Source organism: Muntiacus reevesi, chromosome 1 (genome assembly GCF_963930625.1).
Source record: "Muntiacus reevesi chromosome 1, mMunRee1.1, whole genome shotgun sequence".
In the NCBI taxonomy this organism is placed as follows: Eukaryota; Metazoa; Chordata; class Mammalia; order Artiodactyla; family Cervidae; genus Muntiacus; species Muntiacus reevesi.
Genome location: NC_089249.1, coordinates 242,433,355 through 242,452,675, shown reverse-complemented (window position 1 = coordinate 242,452,675; position 19,321 = coordinate 242,433,355). Strand labels below are relative to the sequence as shown.

Sequence of the window (19,321 nt, the reverse complement as noted above, 5' to 3'; positions counted from 1 at the left end):
CTTAGAGCATTCATTGATTCCTTATTCTTCCCATTCATTCAAAAAATATTTATTGAATACCTGCTAGATGCCAAGCACTGTTCAAGGCACTGTGGATACAGCAGGGAGGAAAACAGAACAAGAATCCTAATACAGCTGATATTCCAGGTGGAGCACTAGAGACTGAGACAGGCCATTAATTCACTATGTGGAGTTTTGAATCATTGCCTTCCTCCTTAGATTAGGCAGAACATTTGTGTTAGACTGAAAAGATCCAAGTTCTTGAGTGTGAGATAGTCTAGGATGATGCCAAGATGTCAGACTGCAAATCAGGAGATGGAAATCCTTTGTCACTAACTAAGTGACATTGTCTTTTTCACTAACTAGTTTGAACCCAAGATAAGTGATTCAACAAATATGACCATTAGTCATCTCATTTGTAAAGTCTAAATGCAAGTGATAAACCAAATAACTTATAAGATCCTTCCAGCATTTTGGTTTTACTTTTCAGAATAGAAGAGTCCAACAATTAAAAAGATAATATACTACAATCTAAAATATTCAGAAAAACAAGTTACTTTCTTCCAAAACGCACGTTTTTCCTTTGACAGAGGGGATGGCTATAGTCAGCAGATGCTGACAACTGAGTTTTTAAGAGGTCTGGCATGGTAGCTAAACCAAGATGGATTTTATTTCCTACTTCCATTCCATGCTACTTGTGAAATCCCAGGCAAGTGTAATCCCTTGTTTCTCCATTTATAAAATAAGGGCGCTAATGGAAGCAGTTTTATAGAGAGGATGCGAGGATGAAGTGGAATTATACATCGAAAGGGCTTGGCATGGTGTTTGGTACAAAGTAAGTACTCAGAAAATAGTACCAACAGCTTTATCTTTACTGTTGGAGTCTTCAGTCTGTTAAGAATACCTGCTTATCATCCAACACTTTCCCTACCTTTCATCTAATTTTGTTATCAGCTTCGTAGAACAGGGATCTTCATTCCTATTTTACAGATGAGTACACTTACATCAAAAAATAAATGACTCAAGAAGCCAGGATCGTACCCACAACAACTTGAATGAATCTCTAGGGAATTATGCCAAGTGAAAAAAGCCAAACTCAAAATGTTACATACTGTGTAATTCCATTTATATCACACTCTTAAAATAAGAAAATCACAGAAATGGAGAACAGATTAGTGAGTGCCTAGGGAAAGGGAAAAGGAGAGAAGAAACAGGATGACCATAGAGGATCTTTGTGATGATGGAAATGTTCTGTACCTGAAATGTATCAATGTCAATTTCCTGGTTGTGGTATTGCACTATAGTTGCTACAGTTTTATAAGATGTTATCATTGGAATAACTGGACATGTGGTGCATGGGATCTCTCTGCATTATATCTTGCACATGCATATGAGCTTGTGTCTCAAAATTTAAAAAGTTTGACTAAAAAAAAAAAGAAACACAAAGCAAAACCAGTATCAGTTGGCATTATGAATAGCAAAAACAGGTAAATCTTTACTTTTAACACTTTCAGTGGGGCAGGCTCTATTTTAAGTGCTGTGCATGTATACATAGATTCTTCTGACCCTCACAATAGCTCTCTAAAGGTAGCCATTTTTATTAATATTATGCCCAAATTACAGGTCAGGAACCTGAGATGTAGAAATTAAAAACCTGGCCCAGGGTCACAGAACTAATGAACGTTAGACCTGGGGATGTGAATCTGACTACAGGGTCTCTGTGTTTAACTGTTATTAATACTCTATTCTGCTTTACGTAACTAGAATTCCAGTCCTCTGACTCTGGCTCAAAAAACTCCCATCTCAATGGGAACAATTTTTGCTGCTTTTTCTCTCTGAGAGGGAGGCACAGATTCACACTTTGTAAAGTAGAACACAGAGTGAACGCCTCAAAGAACCCCCGGCTTTCAAAATCTCTCCTGTTCAATTGCCGAGGCCTCTGAACAAGCGCTGAGCTGGCTCTGAGATTCCCTGCGGGAGCCCCGGGGATCTTGAGGACTATTAACAAGCGCTGTCTTGTTGTCAAGTACCTAAAACTGCCATCTTTAATTGTAGAGTACTGTTCAAAAACAATTGCAGCATCTCCTTCCTTGCTAGCTCATCTGAATACACAGATGTAATTTAAAAAAACAAGTGATCTATCCAGTGCCACATGCTTTACCTCTGAGAATAGGAGGAACCATGACTTAGAGACATCTGGCTAACGACTGCTGAGGTTACGGTGTAATTTCTTAGAATGGACAGTCAGTTAATTCATCTTTCAGACACTGATATATGTTCCAGGAAAGAGTAAAGGGGGGTGCTCAGTGCCTTCCTGGACTCAAAATGGGTCAGTGGGCCACATGGATGAGAAAGCAAATGCAGGATCAGCGGGTGACAGAATGCAGAGCCAAACCCAGGGAAAGGATCACATCCGGCTCTAAGGATGTGATAACACTTCACAAACTCTAAAGTGCAATGCATTTTTCTTTTTAACAAGAAAAGGAAGCACTTGAGAGAAGTTTTTGGTTAACTGATCTGAGACCCATGGGAAGCCCTAGGTGATGGCTCCTACTCTGTACTATTTCATAATGTTTCAGAGTTAAATTGTTATCAGTTACAGGATGTGAGAAACAGCCTGTGGTTTCACCTAGTCAAGAACTCTCTTCGTAACTCCGAGGGCCAGAGGTCATCTGGTCCTCTGGAACCATCCCCCACACCCACCCTGAGGGCACCTTCGCTGCACTCACTACCTGGCCCAGGATAGCATTGAGGCGTTCCGATTCACAGTCCACCACCACCAGCCGCTCCTTTTTCTTCTCCAGGTCCTGGAAGAGCATCCGGTAACCCTCCTCCGTGGTTGTCAAGATGTTGACGGCTGTCACCTGCCAGTTCTTCTCAGCAGCTGTGTCCAGGACTTTCTGCAGGACGGACAGACCTGGAGGTGGGGTGAGTAGGACAGAGAGGTGGCAGTCAGAATCCATAGGAATTACCCCCACCTTCCCCACTCCTCCACTAAACTCAGCTCCAGCTTGCTCTATGCCAGTTTGAGCTGGGGTGGGCAGACTCTCTGTTTGTTCTGTGTTTCTGTTTGCAGGACGTAGGAGGCAATAGTTACTGATTAAAAGTGTAATCTGAAGCTCCAATTCTAATGCTACAATATACTTGGTTAAATGATATTGTATGGATTAATTCATCTTGTGAAACTTTAGTGTCTTCAGTGGTAAAATGGTGATGTTAATAACGCCCACCTCACAGTGTCATCATGAGGATTGAATGAGAGTATCTTAAACATGGCAGGGGTTTTATAAATATTGATTATTGTTTGGCCTTTAGTAACTGCTTATTAAATGTGCTGATCTGATATCTAAATAGCACCTTATAACTGTCAACCACATTTACTAATGTATAGTATATCTCAAGTCCTAGCACTTTGCCTCTCACACAGTAGGTATTCGATCACCATGTACTGAATTAAGTTACTCTCTTCTGATTTACAGCTAAATGATAGAGGAACCCATGACTTAATACTGTTTTGTTTCATCTTTGGGACATAGATGGTGTATTAGTTCCCTACTGCGACTGTGACAAATTATTGTAAATTTCAGTTCAATCGCTCAGTCATGTCCGACTCTTTGCAACCCCATGAATTGCAGCACGCCAGGCCTCCCTGTCCATCACCAGCTCCCGGAGTCTACCCAAACCCATGTCCATCGAGTTGGTGATGCCATCCAACCATCCCACCCTCTGTCGTCCCCTTCTCCTGCCCCCAGTCCCTCCCAGCATCAGGGTCTTTTCCAATGAGTCAACTCTATGCATGAAGTTGTAAATTTAGTGGCTTCAAATAAAACATTTATCATCTTCAACTGCCAGAGGTCAGATGTTTGAAATGAATCTCACTGGGCTAAGTTCAAGTTATTGTCAGAGTTGTGTTATTTTCTGGGGGTTCTAGGAGGGGAAATTTTTGTTGCTTTTTCTGCTTCTAGAGGATACCTGCTTCCCTTGGCTTATAGCCTCTTCCATCTTCAAAACCAGTACTGACAAGTTGAGTCTCTCATGTCATACTCTGATACTGACCCTTCTGCCTCCAACTTACATGTTTAAGGACCCTTGTGATTACACTGAGCTCACCCAAAGAATCCAGGATAATCTGTCTAAGGTCAATTGATTAACAATGTGAATTCCATCTGTAACCTTTATGCCTTTTGCATTTAACATAACATATTCAGGGGTTCCAGGAATTAGAGCATGGGTATCTTTGTGGGGGAAGAAGGGGGAGGTCATAATTTTGCCTGCAACAAATTGTTATTTTACCCACTCATTCTTAATCTATCTTGTGCACGTATATCATTTCTATGTCCATATAACATTGCTTATCTCTTTGTTTTTATTTTTTTTTAATTTCTTTTTATTTATTTATTTATTTATTTATTTTTATTTATTTTTATTTTTTATTTTTCAGTGGGTTTTGTCATACATTGATATTCTCTTTGATAGCGACCAATATGGTGCCTGGCATAAAGAATCATCTGTAGATTGATTCTGTTGTTTTTTTTTTTTTTGCTTGCTTTATTTATTTTATTTAAGTACAAGGTTGGTGTTCTTAAGCCTCACATTTCAGTTCAGTTCAGTTCAGTTCAGTTCAGTTGCTCAGTCGTGTCCGACTCTTTGTGACTCCATGAATTGTAGCACGCCAGACCTCCTTGTCCATCACCAACTCCCGGAGTTTACTCAAACTCATGCCCATCGAGTTGGTGATGCCATTCAGCCATCTCATCCTCTGTCATCCCCTTCTCCTGTCCCCAATCCCTCCCAGCATCAGGGGCTTTTCAATTGAGTCAACTCTTCGCATGAGGTGGCCAGAGTATTAGAGTTTCAGCTTCAGCATCAGTCCTTCCAATGAACACCCAGGACTGATCTCCTTTAGGATGGACTGGTTGGATCTCCTTGCAGTCCAAGGGACTCTCAAGAGTCTTCTCCAACACCACAGTTCAAAAGCATCAATTTTTTGGCGCTCAGCTTTCTTCACAGTCCAACTCTCACATCCATACATGACCACTGGAAAAGCAATAGCCTTGACTAGACGGACCTTTGTTGGCAAAGTAATGTCTCTGCTTTTTAATACGCTATCTAGGTTGGTCATAACTTTCCTTCCAAGGAGCAAGCGTCTTTTAATTTCATGGCTGCAGTCACCATCTGCAGTGATTTTGGAGCCCAAAAAATAAAGTCTGACACTGTTTCCACTGTCTCCCCATCTATTTCCCATGAGGTGATGGGACGAGATGCCATGATCTTAGTTTTCTGAATGTTGAGCTTTAAGCCAGCTTTTTCACTCTCCTCATTCACTTTCATCAAGAGGCTCTTTAGTTCCTCTTTACTTTCTGCCATAAGGGTGGTGTCATCTGCGTATCTGAGGTTATTGATATTTCTCCCAGCAATGTTGATTCCAGCCTATGCTTCTTCCAGTCCAGCGTTTCTCATGATGTACTCTGCATATAAGTTAAATAATCAGGGTGACAATATACAGCCTTGACGTACTCCTTTTACTGAAAGTTTATTATGTGTCTGCCATTGCTCCATTAGCTTTCCTGTCTTCAATTCACTTAATTCTGTAAGGTAGGTACCATTGTTATCCATGTTTCACAAATGTGGAAATGGAGGTGCAGAGAGACTTAGTCATTGGCCTAAGGTCACACAGCTAGCAAATGGCAGAACTCTGAGCTAAGAGTTGTGAGGTAGGTGGAGCCCCTTTTAGAGTATGGGCGTTTTTTGCTGATTAACCCCAGAGATGATCCTCTAGTAAAAGTGACATTTTCCTGGCTTTGCCACTTCTAGACCTCAAGCCTCATTATGCTGCAAAAGTGAAGTCGCTCAGTCGTGTCCAACTCTTTGCAATGCCATGGACTATAGCCTGCCAAGCTTCTCCCTCCATGGAATTTTCTAGGCAAGAGTACTGAAGTGAGTTGCCATTTCCTTCTCCAGGGGATCTTCCCAACCCAGGGATTGAACCTGGGTCTCCCGCATTGCAGGCAGACGCTTTACCATCTGAGCCATCAGGGGAGACCTATTTATGCTGCAAAGTTGTCCTGAAATAGTCATTCTGCAGGTCATCCTTATAATGCCTGCTTGTCTGACAAGGGAAATCATCCAAATAAGGAAAGAGAAGGGAAAATCGAAGGAAATAGAATGCTTCTGGCTTCCCCTGCCAGCTAATTCTCCTTAAATAATGCCTGCCTAACTCTTCCTGAAAAAACATTTTGCCAGTCACTCTTCTATTGAAAAATCTTCTAAGCCTCTCTAAAGGCTGCTGCTGCTGCTGCTAAGTCGCTTCAGTCGTGTCCGACTGTGTGTGACCCCATAGACAGCAGCCCACCAGGCTCTGCCGTCCCTGGGATTCTCCAAGCAAGAACACTGGAGTGGGTTGCCATTTCCTTCTCCAGTGCATGAAAGTGAAAAGTGAAAGTGAAGTCGCTCAGTCGTGTTCGACTCTTCGAGACCCCATGGACTGCAGCCTACCAGGCTCCTCCGTCCATGGGATTTTCCAGTCAAGAGTACTGGAGTGGGGTGCCATTGCCTTCTCCATCTCTAAAAGCAACCCCCTATAAAACCTCTCTTTTAAACAGGGCAGAATTTCTGTGCCTCACTTTGCAGACCTTGTATGGTCCACTTATTTATTCAAACCAATAATGGTTAAATTCTTTTTGAACCATTGAGTATAACAGGGGATGGTAGGATAGTATAATACAACCATCACAGGAGTTAGAGAAGAGAGTTTCTATTTAGAAGGTCAGGAAATAGAGAAAGTGGTGTTCTCTGTTGCCAAAAAAAAAAAAAAAAGGAATAATTTGCATATGTAGATTTGAAAAGGGAAGTGCTCCCCAGAAACTAGAACCCTCTGATTCAAGATGTAGAGAAGGAAAACAAATACTGGACACATTTAGAAAATGAAATGGAAAATTTGAAATTTAGGTGGAGGCAGAATTACTAAGGCCTGGGAGGGTTGATGGTGATACTTTGATGATGCTGATAGAGGTTAACATGTATAAAAGACTCTGTACATTGATTGTGTTGTTGGTACCATACAAGCCCATCTAGCTACTGTGTCATTCAGTCCTCACAATTTTATGAGATCGAGACTGGCTTTATCTTCATTATAGAGATGAAAAAAGGAAGGAATAGAGAATTGTATTCCCATTACAGAAGTGATCAAACTGAGGCAGAGAGAGCTTGCCTAAAGTCAGACAGCAGGAGAGGAAGGAACATAGAATTCAGATCCAGGTCTGACTCCATATGCTCCTCAAAGCCATTCCATGAGCTCTGAGCCCTGAACCCTGAGCCAGTCAGCTAAGGTTCTTGGACATTGAGTCTGGGTTCAGGAACAATGGAAGCTTTGAGAGCTGTAGCGTGACATGGTGCGTTAAAAGGTTATTCTCTCCAAGGATGTGTTTCCACACTGTGAGTTACAGATTAGCTACTGAAAAATCAGTCCACAGACATAAAGCATTTCTGGATCATTCCTCCCTGCTTTCAAGAAAGCAGGGAGGCCCCATTCTTCTTCCTGCTGGTAATTTACTCTCCATCCCTTCAACGTCTCTCTCCCCTAGCCCCTGGCTTACCCCGGTCAGCATCATAAATGTAGACAAATTTTTGCCACTTGTAATGGTCGATGATACTGATGAGGGCATCCTGCAACTCGGGGCGCAGCTGGAGGACGAACTGGTTGGATGTGTCAACGGGAAAGCTTGGTGTAATGAAGCAGACGTGGAGGGCCCCGCAGAAGGAGGTCAGCATGTTGACAGTCCTCCGTTCATAAAACCCAAAGATGGCATAGACTCCTTTAGAGAACTGGGAACAGACTGGAAAAGGAGAAGAGAGAAATTAATGAATAGAGGAAGATGCTGCAAACATGTTGTCAGTGGCTCTAAAACTATCTCATCCACTAGCCTATCCATCCAACTCATCATCCTTCTATTATCTAGCTAGCCTTCTACCCACTCAGGCAATCTACCCCTCCATCCTTTCAGCCCACCAGCCTATCTAACTGTCCATCTATTTTACCCATCTGTGCATCCATTCACTCATTCATCTGTCCAACCCACCCATCCATCTGTTGAAGCAGTCTTTATTAGGTGCCATTTCCATGCCAAGCGTTGTCATGGTTATTCATTATAAATGTATACAATGCAGTTTTGTATGTTCTTTCATGTTATCTGTACAACAACCTTATTAAGGTAGGAAAAGGATTGACTAGGTAAGTTTTTAAAGCGAGAAACCAAGGCTTAGAAAGGTAATGAACATGCCCAAGGTATCACAGATAGACCGTATCTGAATTAGGCAGGTGTCTTGAGCCCAATCTAACGATCTTTTATGACACTGCCCATCACTTCAAGGCAAAGCATAATAAGGTGCCTGCAGGAAGAGAGTCTGTCAGCTTGCGGCTGATGCCCGTTTAAGAAAAAACAAGTGTTGATTTTCCCAGTCTACCCTTAGATTTCAGTGTACATTTCCCTGCTGATGTTCATCCTGTGTTTGTACATCCTGCTGGCTGAGTTTTCAGGCCCCCTGGTGTATCAGCCACAGTAATAGCTTAGCTGTGTGAATATCCCCACAGGAGTCATTTTGTGAGATCCCAGTTAAGTTACCAACACTGGTTGATGTTCAGTTAGACTGCTGGTTAGACTATAATGGTAAAAAAGACCAAAGTTACGGGACCAAGTTCAGGTCATTCAGCAATGAAACTTCATTTTAATATGTGATACAGGGTTCCTAGACTTTGCCCCAGTGAAGTGACCAACTGTAATGCCAACCCCAGTGCCCCCAAATTACTGTCCTAATATGGATGGTGAGGTACACAAGTCATTCTCATGGTGACAGTATTTTAGGGTGCTTTGCTGTATATGTTAGGCTGTTCATTTCTCATCACAACTCTGTGACTTTGGTATTATCAGTTTTATTTTAAGATGAAAAAACTGATGTTCTTAGATGATGTTCTTAGATTCTCTCTTGACCATATCACCTGCTTTCATGACCCCACACTGCCTTTGTAGATGGGCTCTTAAACTATGCTCCATGAGCATTGCCCAAATGTGTTCCATGAAGCATTAGTACCACAAAAAGTGAAGTGAAGTGAAGTGAAGTTGCTCAGTCGTGTCCAACTCTTTGCGACCCCATGGACTACAGCCTACCAGTCTCCTCCGTCTATGGGATTTTCCAGGCAAGAATACTGGAGTGGGTTGCCATTTCCTTCTCCATAGTACCACAACGTGCTCCTTAAAAAGAAAAGACTTCTTTGCGTAAACACCTTTTGGAAATGGTGCAAACCCTGTCCTCCCTTTGCAGTTTCATGCTACATACTAGCCACATAAAAGATTGAGAAGAATCCTGTTCCAGAAAATCCAGATTTTTGTCAAATTCAAATACTCCCAGGGCCCTTTGTTGGGGAATACATTTTAACATGTAATTGATACACTGGGTCAGGCTGAACTGAAGAATGCCATTAGCTCCTAGGACCTAGTTGCCTACCAAGTCTCAGTTCTCAGTTACTTCCTGGATATTCCCTTCATGCCCCTGCAAGATGTTCTCTTAAAGATTGTAATGGAGCCATACAAGCCGTCTGTTTAACTTCCAGTGTAACCCAGCATATCATCTAAGGAAACCTGGCAGGCGCCCTTTATTTTGTGTGTTTGTGTATGTTTTTTAATTTAATTCTTATTTTGTATTGGACTGTAGTTGATTTGCAATGTGTGTTAGTTTCAGGTGTACGGCAAAGTGACTGCTTCTTTTTTAGATACTTTTCCCATATAGGTTATTACAGAATATTGAGTACAGTGCCCTGTTCTATACAGTTGGTCCTGATTGATAACCTGTTTTGTGTATAGTAGTATGTTTATGTTAATCCCAAACTCATAATAATATCTGCTTGCATACTGAGTTACTGGGTACTCAGTGCTTCTCAAGGTGTCTAGTCCATCGACTGACCATTCTCTGAAACCAGAGCCCCACATGCCTGCTCTTAACCTACTCTGTGGCCCTGCTGTGTCTGAAGGTGGCCCTCCTGGACTCCAGCTTTATGCCATCCTCCACCTAGAAACCCAAGGGATCCTTTTAATTGAACAAAACAAAACACATTGTTTGCCCTTTCTTGTGTGCAAAACCTCTCCAAGTTTTGAGGGTTTCCCATTGCACAGAGGAAAAATGATGGTGACTCAGAGCCAGAGTAACCCCTTCTTTGTGCCCCTATCTCACACCCTGTCCTTGCTCCCTGCTCCAGCCACACTAGCCTTTGTTTTGTTCTCTGGCCTCCTCACTCCTTCTGCCCTAGCTGGGCCACCTCCGCCTGCAGCGCCCTTCCCTTATGTCTTTGCAATGCTCACTGCTTTTCAGCAGTTGTGTCTCAGCTCACATCTCTCCTGCCTAGACTGGCCTTCCTTCATCACCTCTTCTAGATGTTTGTTCCATCCTCCCCTCAACCCTCTATAAATCTCTATCACATCTCCCATTGTAGCTTTCATACTTGAATGATTATTGTTTGAAATAGTTTTTTCTTTTTTTTTGCTTGTATATATCTGTGACTGCTCAGGTCAATGTTAATTCCCAAAAAACAGGGGTCTCATTTATGGCCCAAAGCCAGCATAATACCCAGGACATGGTAGATGAGTGCTGATGAGAGGGTCACATGGCCTGCAGTAGGGGATGAGGAGGAGCTGGTGGGTCACCCTGGACTTCTTCCTCCTCCTCTGTTCCGGGCTGATGTCTCCGTATTAGCTATTTATCTTTTACTGCTCACACTATTTTTTCTTTCGCCCTAATGAGGCCACTCCGTCTGTTTGCAGCTGACAATAGGCACTGTCTTTAAATGTCTGTTATAATTGTCAGAATCACAACTTCCATAAATATGGATTTCTCCACCAGGAAGCATACATTGTATATTCTCCTCATGTTAAATATAGATTTGTCAAAAAGCACAATCCATCTTACTGGGTGAAGTGTATATGAGGAGCATATAAACCCCATTAAAATATTATAATATGCTCTCTGCAGTATTTTTAGGATCTCTTCTTTCCTTGCTGAAATGAAATATTATCCAGTGGGATATAAATCTCATGTTCCAGTCCATTCCCTGATGTTACCAACTTGGTTTGCACCTTTCCTTGGGCCTCTAGGGCCCTTGTGGCCACTGTTTCTTGCTGGAACTTCAGAAGTGGAAGAGGAAAGGATGAGATGGGATGGAAGAAATGGGTGCAGGTAAGCATGATAGAATCTTTATATTCACAGAGGCCAGAATATTTTCCCTTCTCAAGTTATCTTCCTATTTTTGCCTTTTGCAAGTCTGTTTTTCCCCCTTGAACTGAATATATTATCCTCTAAGGCTAAGAGGGTACATTTTCCCACTTCTCCCTAGAAGAACATGGCTTGGAGGTAGCCTTCTGGATATACTGAAGTGGACCCTGGCCCCAGACGTGTTTAGCATCTGATCTTCAATCTGACTCCTTATTTCAACTAAGCCTGAGCAGCAACGGAGAAAGGGCCAGCGAGAGACTGAGACTAAGACTGTGGGCCCAGGGCCTGTGGGGTGCTGCATAATTGGTTAAATGTTGAGAAATATAATTAGTTGTAGTGCATTTCCTTAAATCTGTCACAGTAAATATTCAGTTAAAAAAGATAACCCGTCTTGTAGAAAAAGTACTAAACTAGATGCCAGAAACCTAGAGGATTCTCTTTTTGGTTTTTATCACAACACAGAACTATGTGACCTTGGACCAACCCCAGGCTCTCCCTGGGTCTCAGTCTCCCATCTGTAAACTGGTGGCATCAGACTTCATAATAAATGTTCCTCCAGGCTCCTACAGTCTACGTTCTAGTCAAATTAGTTGAAAAATATTAACTGAGCATACTTTGTTTATTTCCTAGTCAAACTTTTAGCAAACTCTAGTGCAGTTTTTCAAACCTAGAAATCAGGTAAAGGTTCTGAGTTCTTAAATTTGATTGTAATAGAATCCTGGCACTAAATCCAGATGCATTCAGAGTCTTGAGTTGTATTTAAGATACAGTTTTTAATGTGTTTGGTGAGTTAGTTACCTAGGAGAAAGAAATATTCCAGTATTCTTGCCTGGAGATTACCATGGAGAGAGGAGCCTGGTGGGCTACAGTCCATGGGGTCGCAAAGAATCAGACACGACTGAGCGACTAACATTTTTCACTTTCAGAGAGTAGATGAGTGAAGGCCAGTCAGAAAGCAGGCTAGAGGTGGACCCTGTGTCATTAGATACAGTGGGCCTGAGGAGAAATGGGAGCATTGGAAAGCAGCCTGGGGACCCTGCGGTGTACTAGTTGGTCAGATTTTCAGGCTGATGGAGAATCGGAGTAGGCGGGACTGTGTGTGTATTCTCCATTTAAGACAGCAATGATTTATATAGTGCCTCTGATAGTAAGAATTAAGAGCTGCTGTTTGAGCACTTATGAAGTACTGGACTCATGCCAAAGACATTCCCTGGCAATCACTGCTTTCATCCTGTGAGTTAGGTTAGAAGTTGGGAAGGGCAAGTCCAAGACCAGCATAAGACAAAACTGAGATCTGAACTCTACCAGTCAGACCACAAGGCTTGAACTCTTGACTTCTGTGATATGACATCCCTTCCCTCCCTCCTATAATACTGGAAGGAGACAGTCATGGCATAGAGGACAGCTTCAGTTTCTAGGAAATCCTCTCCTGTAGCGCATTGCCTTCCCCTGATGCCAGATCAAGAGACATTACTGCATTAGGGTCTATTGATATTACAACAAAATGAAAATGGGTGGTGCTCAGTTCAGCCCCCTCTGGTCCCTGGGGATCATGCAGAGCATATACACACATCTCTTCTTCTGTTGGTCCATCCGCCCATGCGTCCACTTCTCAACATTTCACATTTACCACTCGTGAGATTCTATGTTAGGCAGTAGACATGCAGTGGTGAAATCAGCAAGGTCCAACCTCAAGGACCATTGCCTGGAAAATGGGAAAGACCCGGATCAAACTAGTCAGTTACACTTCACGTACGTGCTATGGAAGGGATGAGGTCAGGGTTCAGGCAGGGGCACCCAACCTCAGACTTTGGGAACCTCAGAGAAGGCTTCTGAGAAGAAGTGCCGGCTTTGACCCTGAAAGATGATCGGAGATCAGCAAGAAGAAGGGGTGTGTGTGTGGGGCAAGGGTAGAGTGCAGTCGCTTGTGCATAAAGAGTATTCCAGGTGGAAGGAAGAACAGCAGCAAAGACCTGGCAGAGAGAAAAGCCATCGCATGTTCAGGGAACCCCGCCAGAGTGTCAGATTCCGAGGTCCCTGCCTCCAAGAGATTCTGCAGCAGAATGCGGCCAACAATCAGAGCAAGTAGAAACGAGGCCAGGAATTCCCTCTTGGGGAGGTAGGAGGGCAGGCCCTGGCGAGGGCAGGAAAACCCCCGCTCTGCAAGGCGCAGGCTGTCCAATTCCATCCTCACTCGGCTCAAACCTCTTTGATAATCACTTCTGGTTAAGGCACCATCCACTTAGTATCAATAAATCTCCCAGCCCTGGGCACTCTTCCTGACAGCTCTCTCCCAGGGAGGGATCTCCTGGTATTAGCAACTCCTTTTTTATTGTCACTTCATTTAAGGCCTCTCACACCGACATTTCTCCTTGGCTTCTGGCTGCAGTCCCTGGAAATGTGGCAGCCTCATTGTAAATGGTGGCTAATGAGGTGACAGGGTGGCCCCATTCAGGGGGAGGGAGATGGAAAGTGTGTCTGTGTGTGTATGGAGGGACTTTTCGACACTCATCGTGCTCCTTGAATTATCCTATTCTTACAGGTAGATATGACATTCTTGATCTGATTCTAACCTTGTGACATCAAAGGTGCTTTATTTCTGTCTTTCAGACAATGAGAGTGCCCCTCCATCCCCTTACACTCTCTTACATCCAAGATCTGATGATCATATGTCACCTTAATAGATATAAATTGTCCTCATCTCCTTTAAACAGCAATTATTTAGGATTCTGAAACATGTCTAGGGCTTCTCTGTCACTTACTAGATAAAGCCTTATTGTTCATTTGTTAAGTCAACAAACATTTATTGAGCACCAGGAAACTGGGAAGCCGTGATGACACAAGACAGGCGTGTCTTCTGCCTTCTCAGAGCTTAGACAGGAGATCAGTGTTCTGTAAGTTTTAAATTAAGGGAAAGAAAGGATATTTTGAGAAAGTAATAAGTATTAAACATAGAACAAACTATTGTAACTATCATGATAGCCAGTGTTTACTGAGTACTTACTTCAGGGGGCCATGGTGCTAAGTACCTGTGCCAATATCCAGGAAGAGGGACCAGTTTATCCAAAGGCAATGAGGTGAAAGAGAGGAAGGGGCCTTAGAGAAAGTCCAGAAAAGCCAGTACAACTGAGACAGGGATGTGGGGGAGTTGGAGGTGGTGGTGGGGGACCAAACTGCCAAGGGCCTTGCCAGGACTAGCAGTGTTAAGGCCCTGAGTCATGTGTCCATGTTGCGTATACTTTGACTTTGGGTTCCTCTCAGCTTCCTAGAGCCTCTCTCTTCACCTTGGCCCTGGAACCCAGTTGGGACTGGGCAAGAGAGGGAGATGCAGAAGAGGAGACCTCCTCCCCTGCTCAGACTTGCGTATTTATTATGAAACATGAGTATTAATTACCAGGCACTGAAAGTCAATGAGATGTGACATGGTATATGAGGCCAAGAATTGGTTACAGGCTGGGCTCACTGGTCCTGGAATTAGATTCACCTTGTGGGCCAACATATGAAACCAGGGGCAAGGGAAGGACAAATAGACAGAGAGATCATAGGTTCTATGGGAATGCTTTTCAGGAGCCTGGCCTGGTTCTGGAAAAGTAAACACAGAGAAACAAATCTGGGACTAGGGAGAAGCCCCTTTCCCTCTCTGAGCTTCATTTTCCCCATCTGGACAATGGAGTTTCTACTAAATCAGTGGTGTGTGCATGTGTGTGTGTGTGTGTGGAGTACCTGTAATAAAACATTTATGCTCCCTGAAGATGTGTAGTTCTACAGACAGGGATTTTCTCTTTCTTCTTTCCATCTTTCTTCTATCTAACTACTTGCCCACCCTTCCAACAAATGTTTACTGTGCACACAGTGTATGTCAGACAGTGGGAGTGCCAGGGGAATACAATACTGAGAACCTTCCATCATGGAGCTTAGGATCCAGAGACGGGAGAGAGATGATGTACATGTGAATAAGATCGTTAGGATCTGAGAAGTTTTAGGAAGGCAATGATATGAGATGACGGGAGTGTGATTGATGGGGCTACTTGCATACAAGGGTGAAGGAGACCCTCTCTGTGGCAGTAACCTTTGACCTGAGAAAATGAATCATATGGAGGAGCTGGCCAGGCAGAGGGCCAGGGAAACAGTTTCAGGTGGAAGGAACAGGAAGTACAAAGGCTCGCAATAAGGTTCAGGAAAATATTGGTGAAATTGAGAAGTAAAAAGAAGGCCAGCGTAGATGCAGTGCAGGCCAAAGGAGAAAAGCAGTAGCAGTGGAGGTGAAGGAGAACACACGTAACTTTCTGAGTAAACCTTAATGCTCCCCTAAGGTGCCCAGTGCTTCATGTGTGGCTCGGGTACCTGCTGAGCTCTAGAATATCACCTTGTTCAGAGATAGTCTAGGTCTGATTTTAACTGAGCCCTCAGCTCTAATATCCTATAGATAAAGGCAATGGAGAAGAGACACAGTGGAGGGAAAGCTGGTTCTGATCCAGTGCAAAATGGGAAAAGGAAATCTGACTTAAGTGTAATGGGGCTACAAACATGGACCGATGAGTTCATGGGGTTGGAGTGTAGGTACTGATCCTCTTGGATGTTTCTAGGCTTTCTTTAGTTCTGGGCCTTTGCTCATGTTCTTGTTCCAGCCTGTACAGACTTCCTGACTTCTACCATTTCCCTCTACAAATTCTTTCCAATCTTTAAAGGTTCCACTTAAATGCCACCTCTTCCATGAAGCTCTCATGCTTTCCTTTTCCTAACTGTAGTCTATTAAAGTCTCCATTCCTCTCTTAAATGTCCACAGAAATATATGCCTCATCAATTTTTATGCAGCCCGCATGCTTTATTAGTTTGAGTTCTTTGATTGCAAGGACAGAAATGAATGCATCCTAACTGAAGACAAAAGAAAGGAGGGGGGACCGCCAGCTCAAAGACTGAACCTTAGGCAGATGGAAATTGCATGAGATTGGGGAATCTAGGTGTGAGAATTTCATAGATGGTGTCTTCAGAATATCACCGTTGCTCCAACCATTTGTGATCATTGCTCCACACAGCTCCAGACAGGCCTTTTTCAGAGTAGGAGTCATCCTTTGGTCAAGGGAAGGCAGAGAAACTAGCTAATGATCTTCCTAAGATTAGGTAACCATCTTACTAAGAAGGTATCAGCCAAAGGAAAATGAATGTGTTGTGGACAGAGAGAAGATGGATGTTGGACATATCAAACCAACTGATGTCTACTACATTTCTATCTGCTAGTATTTTATAATACAAGTCAAAGTCTAAGACCATATTAGGAGCTCCATAAATGTCACAGTCATCTAAACACCATGTCTGTCTGTTTCAGTCATTATTGCCTCTCTACTATGGGTTAGAGGCTGTGCAACAGAGTGGTGAATAAGATAGATGATGCCTCTGCTTTCATAAAGCTCATTTGATTCTTTACAATCCTTAGAGGGCATCACACAATGACTACACAGTATTTCTGGTAAATGAGAGACTAAAGACTGATTGAATGAATGAATGCCTATCATTCACTTATACTACTTGGTACTATTTTTGACAATCTTGCTTCCATGGCATTTCTTACATTGGGTAGACTTATTTTTCTTTGTATTATCAAATGACTTTTTGTGTATGTACATTTTTCACTCACAATTGAGGTGTAAGCTCTCTTGAAAGTAGAAGCCTCTCAACTCTTATGATTTTTCTTGGCATGTTCAATGTGATGTGTCCTATATACAGCTGGATAGGGAATAACCATAAATGCTTGGTGATATTACTTTGTTTCACAGTCTTCTAAATTAAGATGACCATCTAGGAACCATGAACTTAAGGAATATCCCTTATGCCCCCACCCTTGGTCCAAACTCCCCCTGCTTCAGCCCACTGAACTGTGTCACTCCCTGTTATCTTACGCCAATAGAGAATGAGAGAACTTCTCCTAGACTGGTGTCCAAAACTCAGCCACCCTTAACATATTCCACCTGCAGCAGTCAGTCTTCTTAGCCAGTGCTCCCTAGGCAAAAAGATTTACATCCTATTACATGACTCAACCCTTAGGTTTTCTAAAGGATTCAAAATGAGGGCGTTTTTCACCCTTGTATAGCAAACCAGGTAACCATTTAGTGTTATGGGCAGAAGAGCTTTCAGAGATAGTTTGTATAATCACACACACACACATATGTGCTAGTCTCCTTGCCTCTAACTTAACCCAAGAACTGTTGTAGGATTGTTAGACCGAAAGGTACTTGGTCTTGAGGGCCTTTTAACCTAGAGAGAAGTCTCCTAAAAGATGTCTGTCTGCCTGACTCCACTTTGAAGTCTGTAGAATTTAAATGTGCTTGGAATATGTAAAAACTGATGTCAAGGTCACAACTAGCCACAGCTAGAACCTCCTGAAAATGGTGGCATCCTGGAGACTTCTCACTACCTATCTGTTCTGGGTGGCTGTCCCTACTTGGGGAAAATTACTGTTCTTCATCTTATTTATTATTATAGCTCTGTCCCCTATTGAGGGTTTACTATGCACCAAATCCTGGTCTAAGCACTATCATTTACTTCCCACAACAACCTTATAATTTTTTTTTTGTCCTATTTCATGCATGAAGAAGCTGAAGCTCAAGGAGGTTAATTAATCTCTCACAAGTCATTCGTGTGATAAGTGACAGAGTTGAGATATGAATTCAGGTCGGTTCCCCTCCCCTGTGCCTTGAACCATATTAACTCTGGTCCCCAGAAAGTCTGTCATCACAAACCAGAGCTCTCATTTCCCTGATAATAGTACCAGGCAACACTGAATGCTTACTGTACGCCAGGGACTCTGCTACCTGCTTTCTACGAATTACTCATTTACTGCCATTTCACTAGTGTAGAGGGATTCAGTTCTTATTGCCATTTTATGGAGATAAAAAAACTGGGGCTAATTTACTTGCCCAAGGTCACATAGCCACCAAGTAGAAGATTCAGCCTCTAAACACAGGAATTCTAGCTTCAGAGCCATTGCTCTGCTCCTCTATGCCGGGTGACAGCAACTTTTTCTGCAAAGGAACAGAGTATCTTAGGCTTGGTGGGCCCTGCAGTCTCTGCTGCAACTGTTCTATGATGCTCGGTAGCACAGAAACAGCCAAGGACAACAGGCACATAAAATGAGTGTGAAACTTTATTTACCATGTAAACCTTTATTTACAAAAGCAGACATTGTGCTAGATTTGGTCTGTGGCCAGCTCCTACTCTGTGGGCTTCTGCTACTGGACAGCAAGAAGGCTGACATGTTGACATTTTGAGCAGAGGTAGTAAAAGTTCACAGTGCATTATATGAGCTTTAAATCTCTCTCATCCGCTACCTGTTGAGACTACCCGTTGGGGCAGGTAAGGCAGGATTGATGACGCTCGAGCCCACATACAGATGAGGAACCAGGGACACAGGTGTGAACCTATGTCTTCCTTTCCACATCTTGTGGTTCTTCTGCAGTGGCTCTGGCAAGGGAGACCTGGGTCTCGAGAGGCCAGGGGCTTTCAGAGGCCTCCCTAAAAGGGGATGCACATCACTGTGGCTGCACCCTTCAAGGCAAAGACTCAGGCACACAGAGGGGCTGAGGCAGGAGCACTTGGCCCAGGGCTGGGGGAGGGGCTGGACAAGGTTGGAACTTGGATTTGAGGATGAGGTCAGGGCTCATTCTGGGGTCGAGTTCTGGGGCCAAGGTCAAGGCTGCAGACCAGCGCTAGGGCACGTGCTCGCTCAGCCTCATTTGTGGGTAGGAGGTAGGGTTAACTCAAAAGTCCAGGTAGAGAGTACATCTCTCTAGCTCTGCTGCCGTGCAGCCTTGGGGAACTAGCACACAAACCCACTAGAGCAGAAGGAAAGGGAGTGAGACACTAGCCAAAGGGAAGGGGTTAGTGGAGAGATCAGCCTCATAGCGTCCTCTGTCTCTGGCCCTGTCACCCCCCTGTGCCACCTCCCCCCGCATCACAAAGCATCTCTGCTGGTTCATGAATGAACAGTTCCTGCAAGGAACACCAGGTAAATCATTCCAGAAATGAAGCTAGACTCACCCTCCGACGATCTTGATTGTGTTCCCTG

General features: G+C 43.4%; 1 protein-coding gene across 5 annotated transcripts in view; it reads right to left on the bottom strand.

The window, feature by feature from the left end:
* Positions 1–19,321, bottom strand: part of GRIA1 (glutamate ionotropic receptor AMPA type subunit 1) — a 342,928-nt gene that overhangs the window by 149,468 nt on the left and 174,139 nt on the right. For all 5 annotated transcript variants that reach the window (XM_065918962.1, XM_065918961.1, XM_065918963.1 and 2 more), the window contains exons 3-4: positions 7,596–7,835; positions 2,733–2,917 (exon numbers count right to left, since the gene is read on the bottom strand). In XM_065918962.1, coding sequence (XP_065775034.1) covers positions 2,733–2,917; positions 7,596–7,835 — 425 coding nt within the window. The remainder of the gene's footprint in view (positions 1–2,732; positions 2,918–7,595; positions 7,836–19,321) is intronic.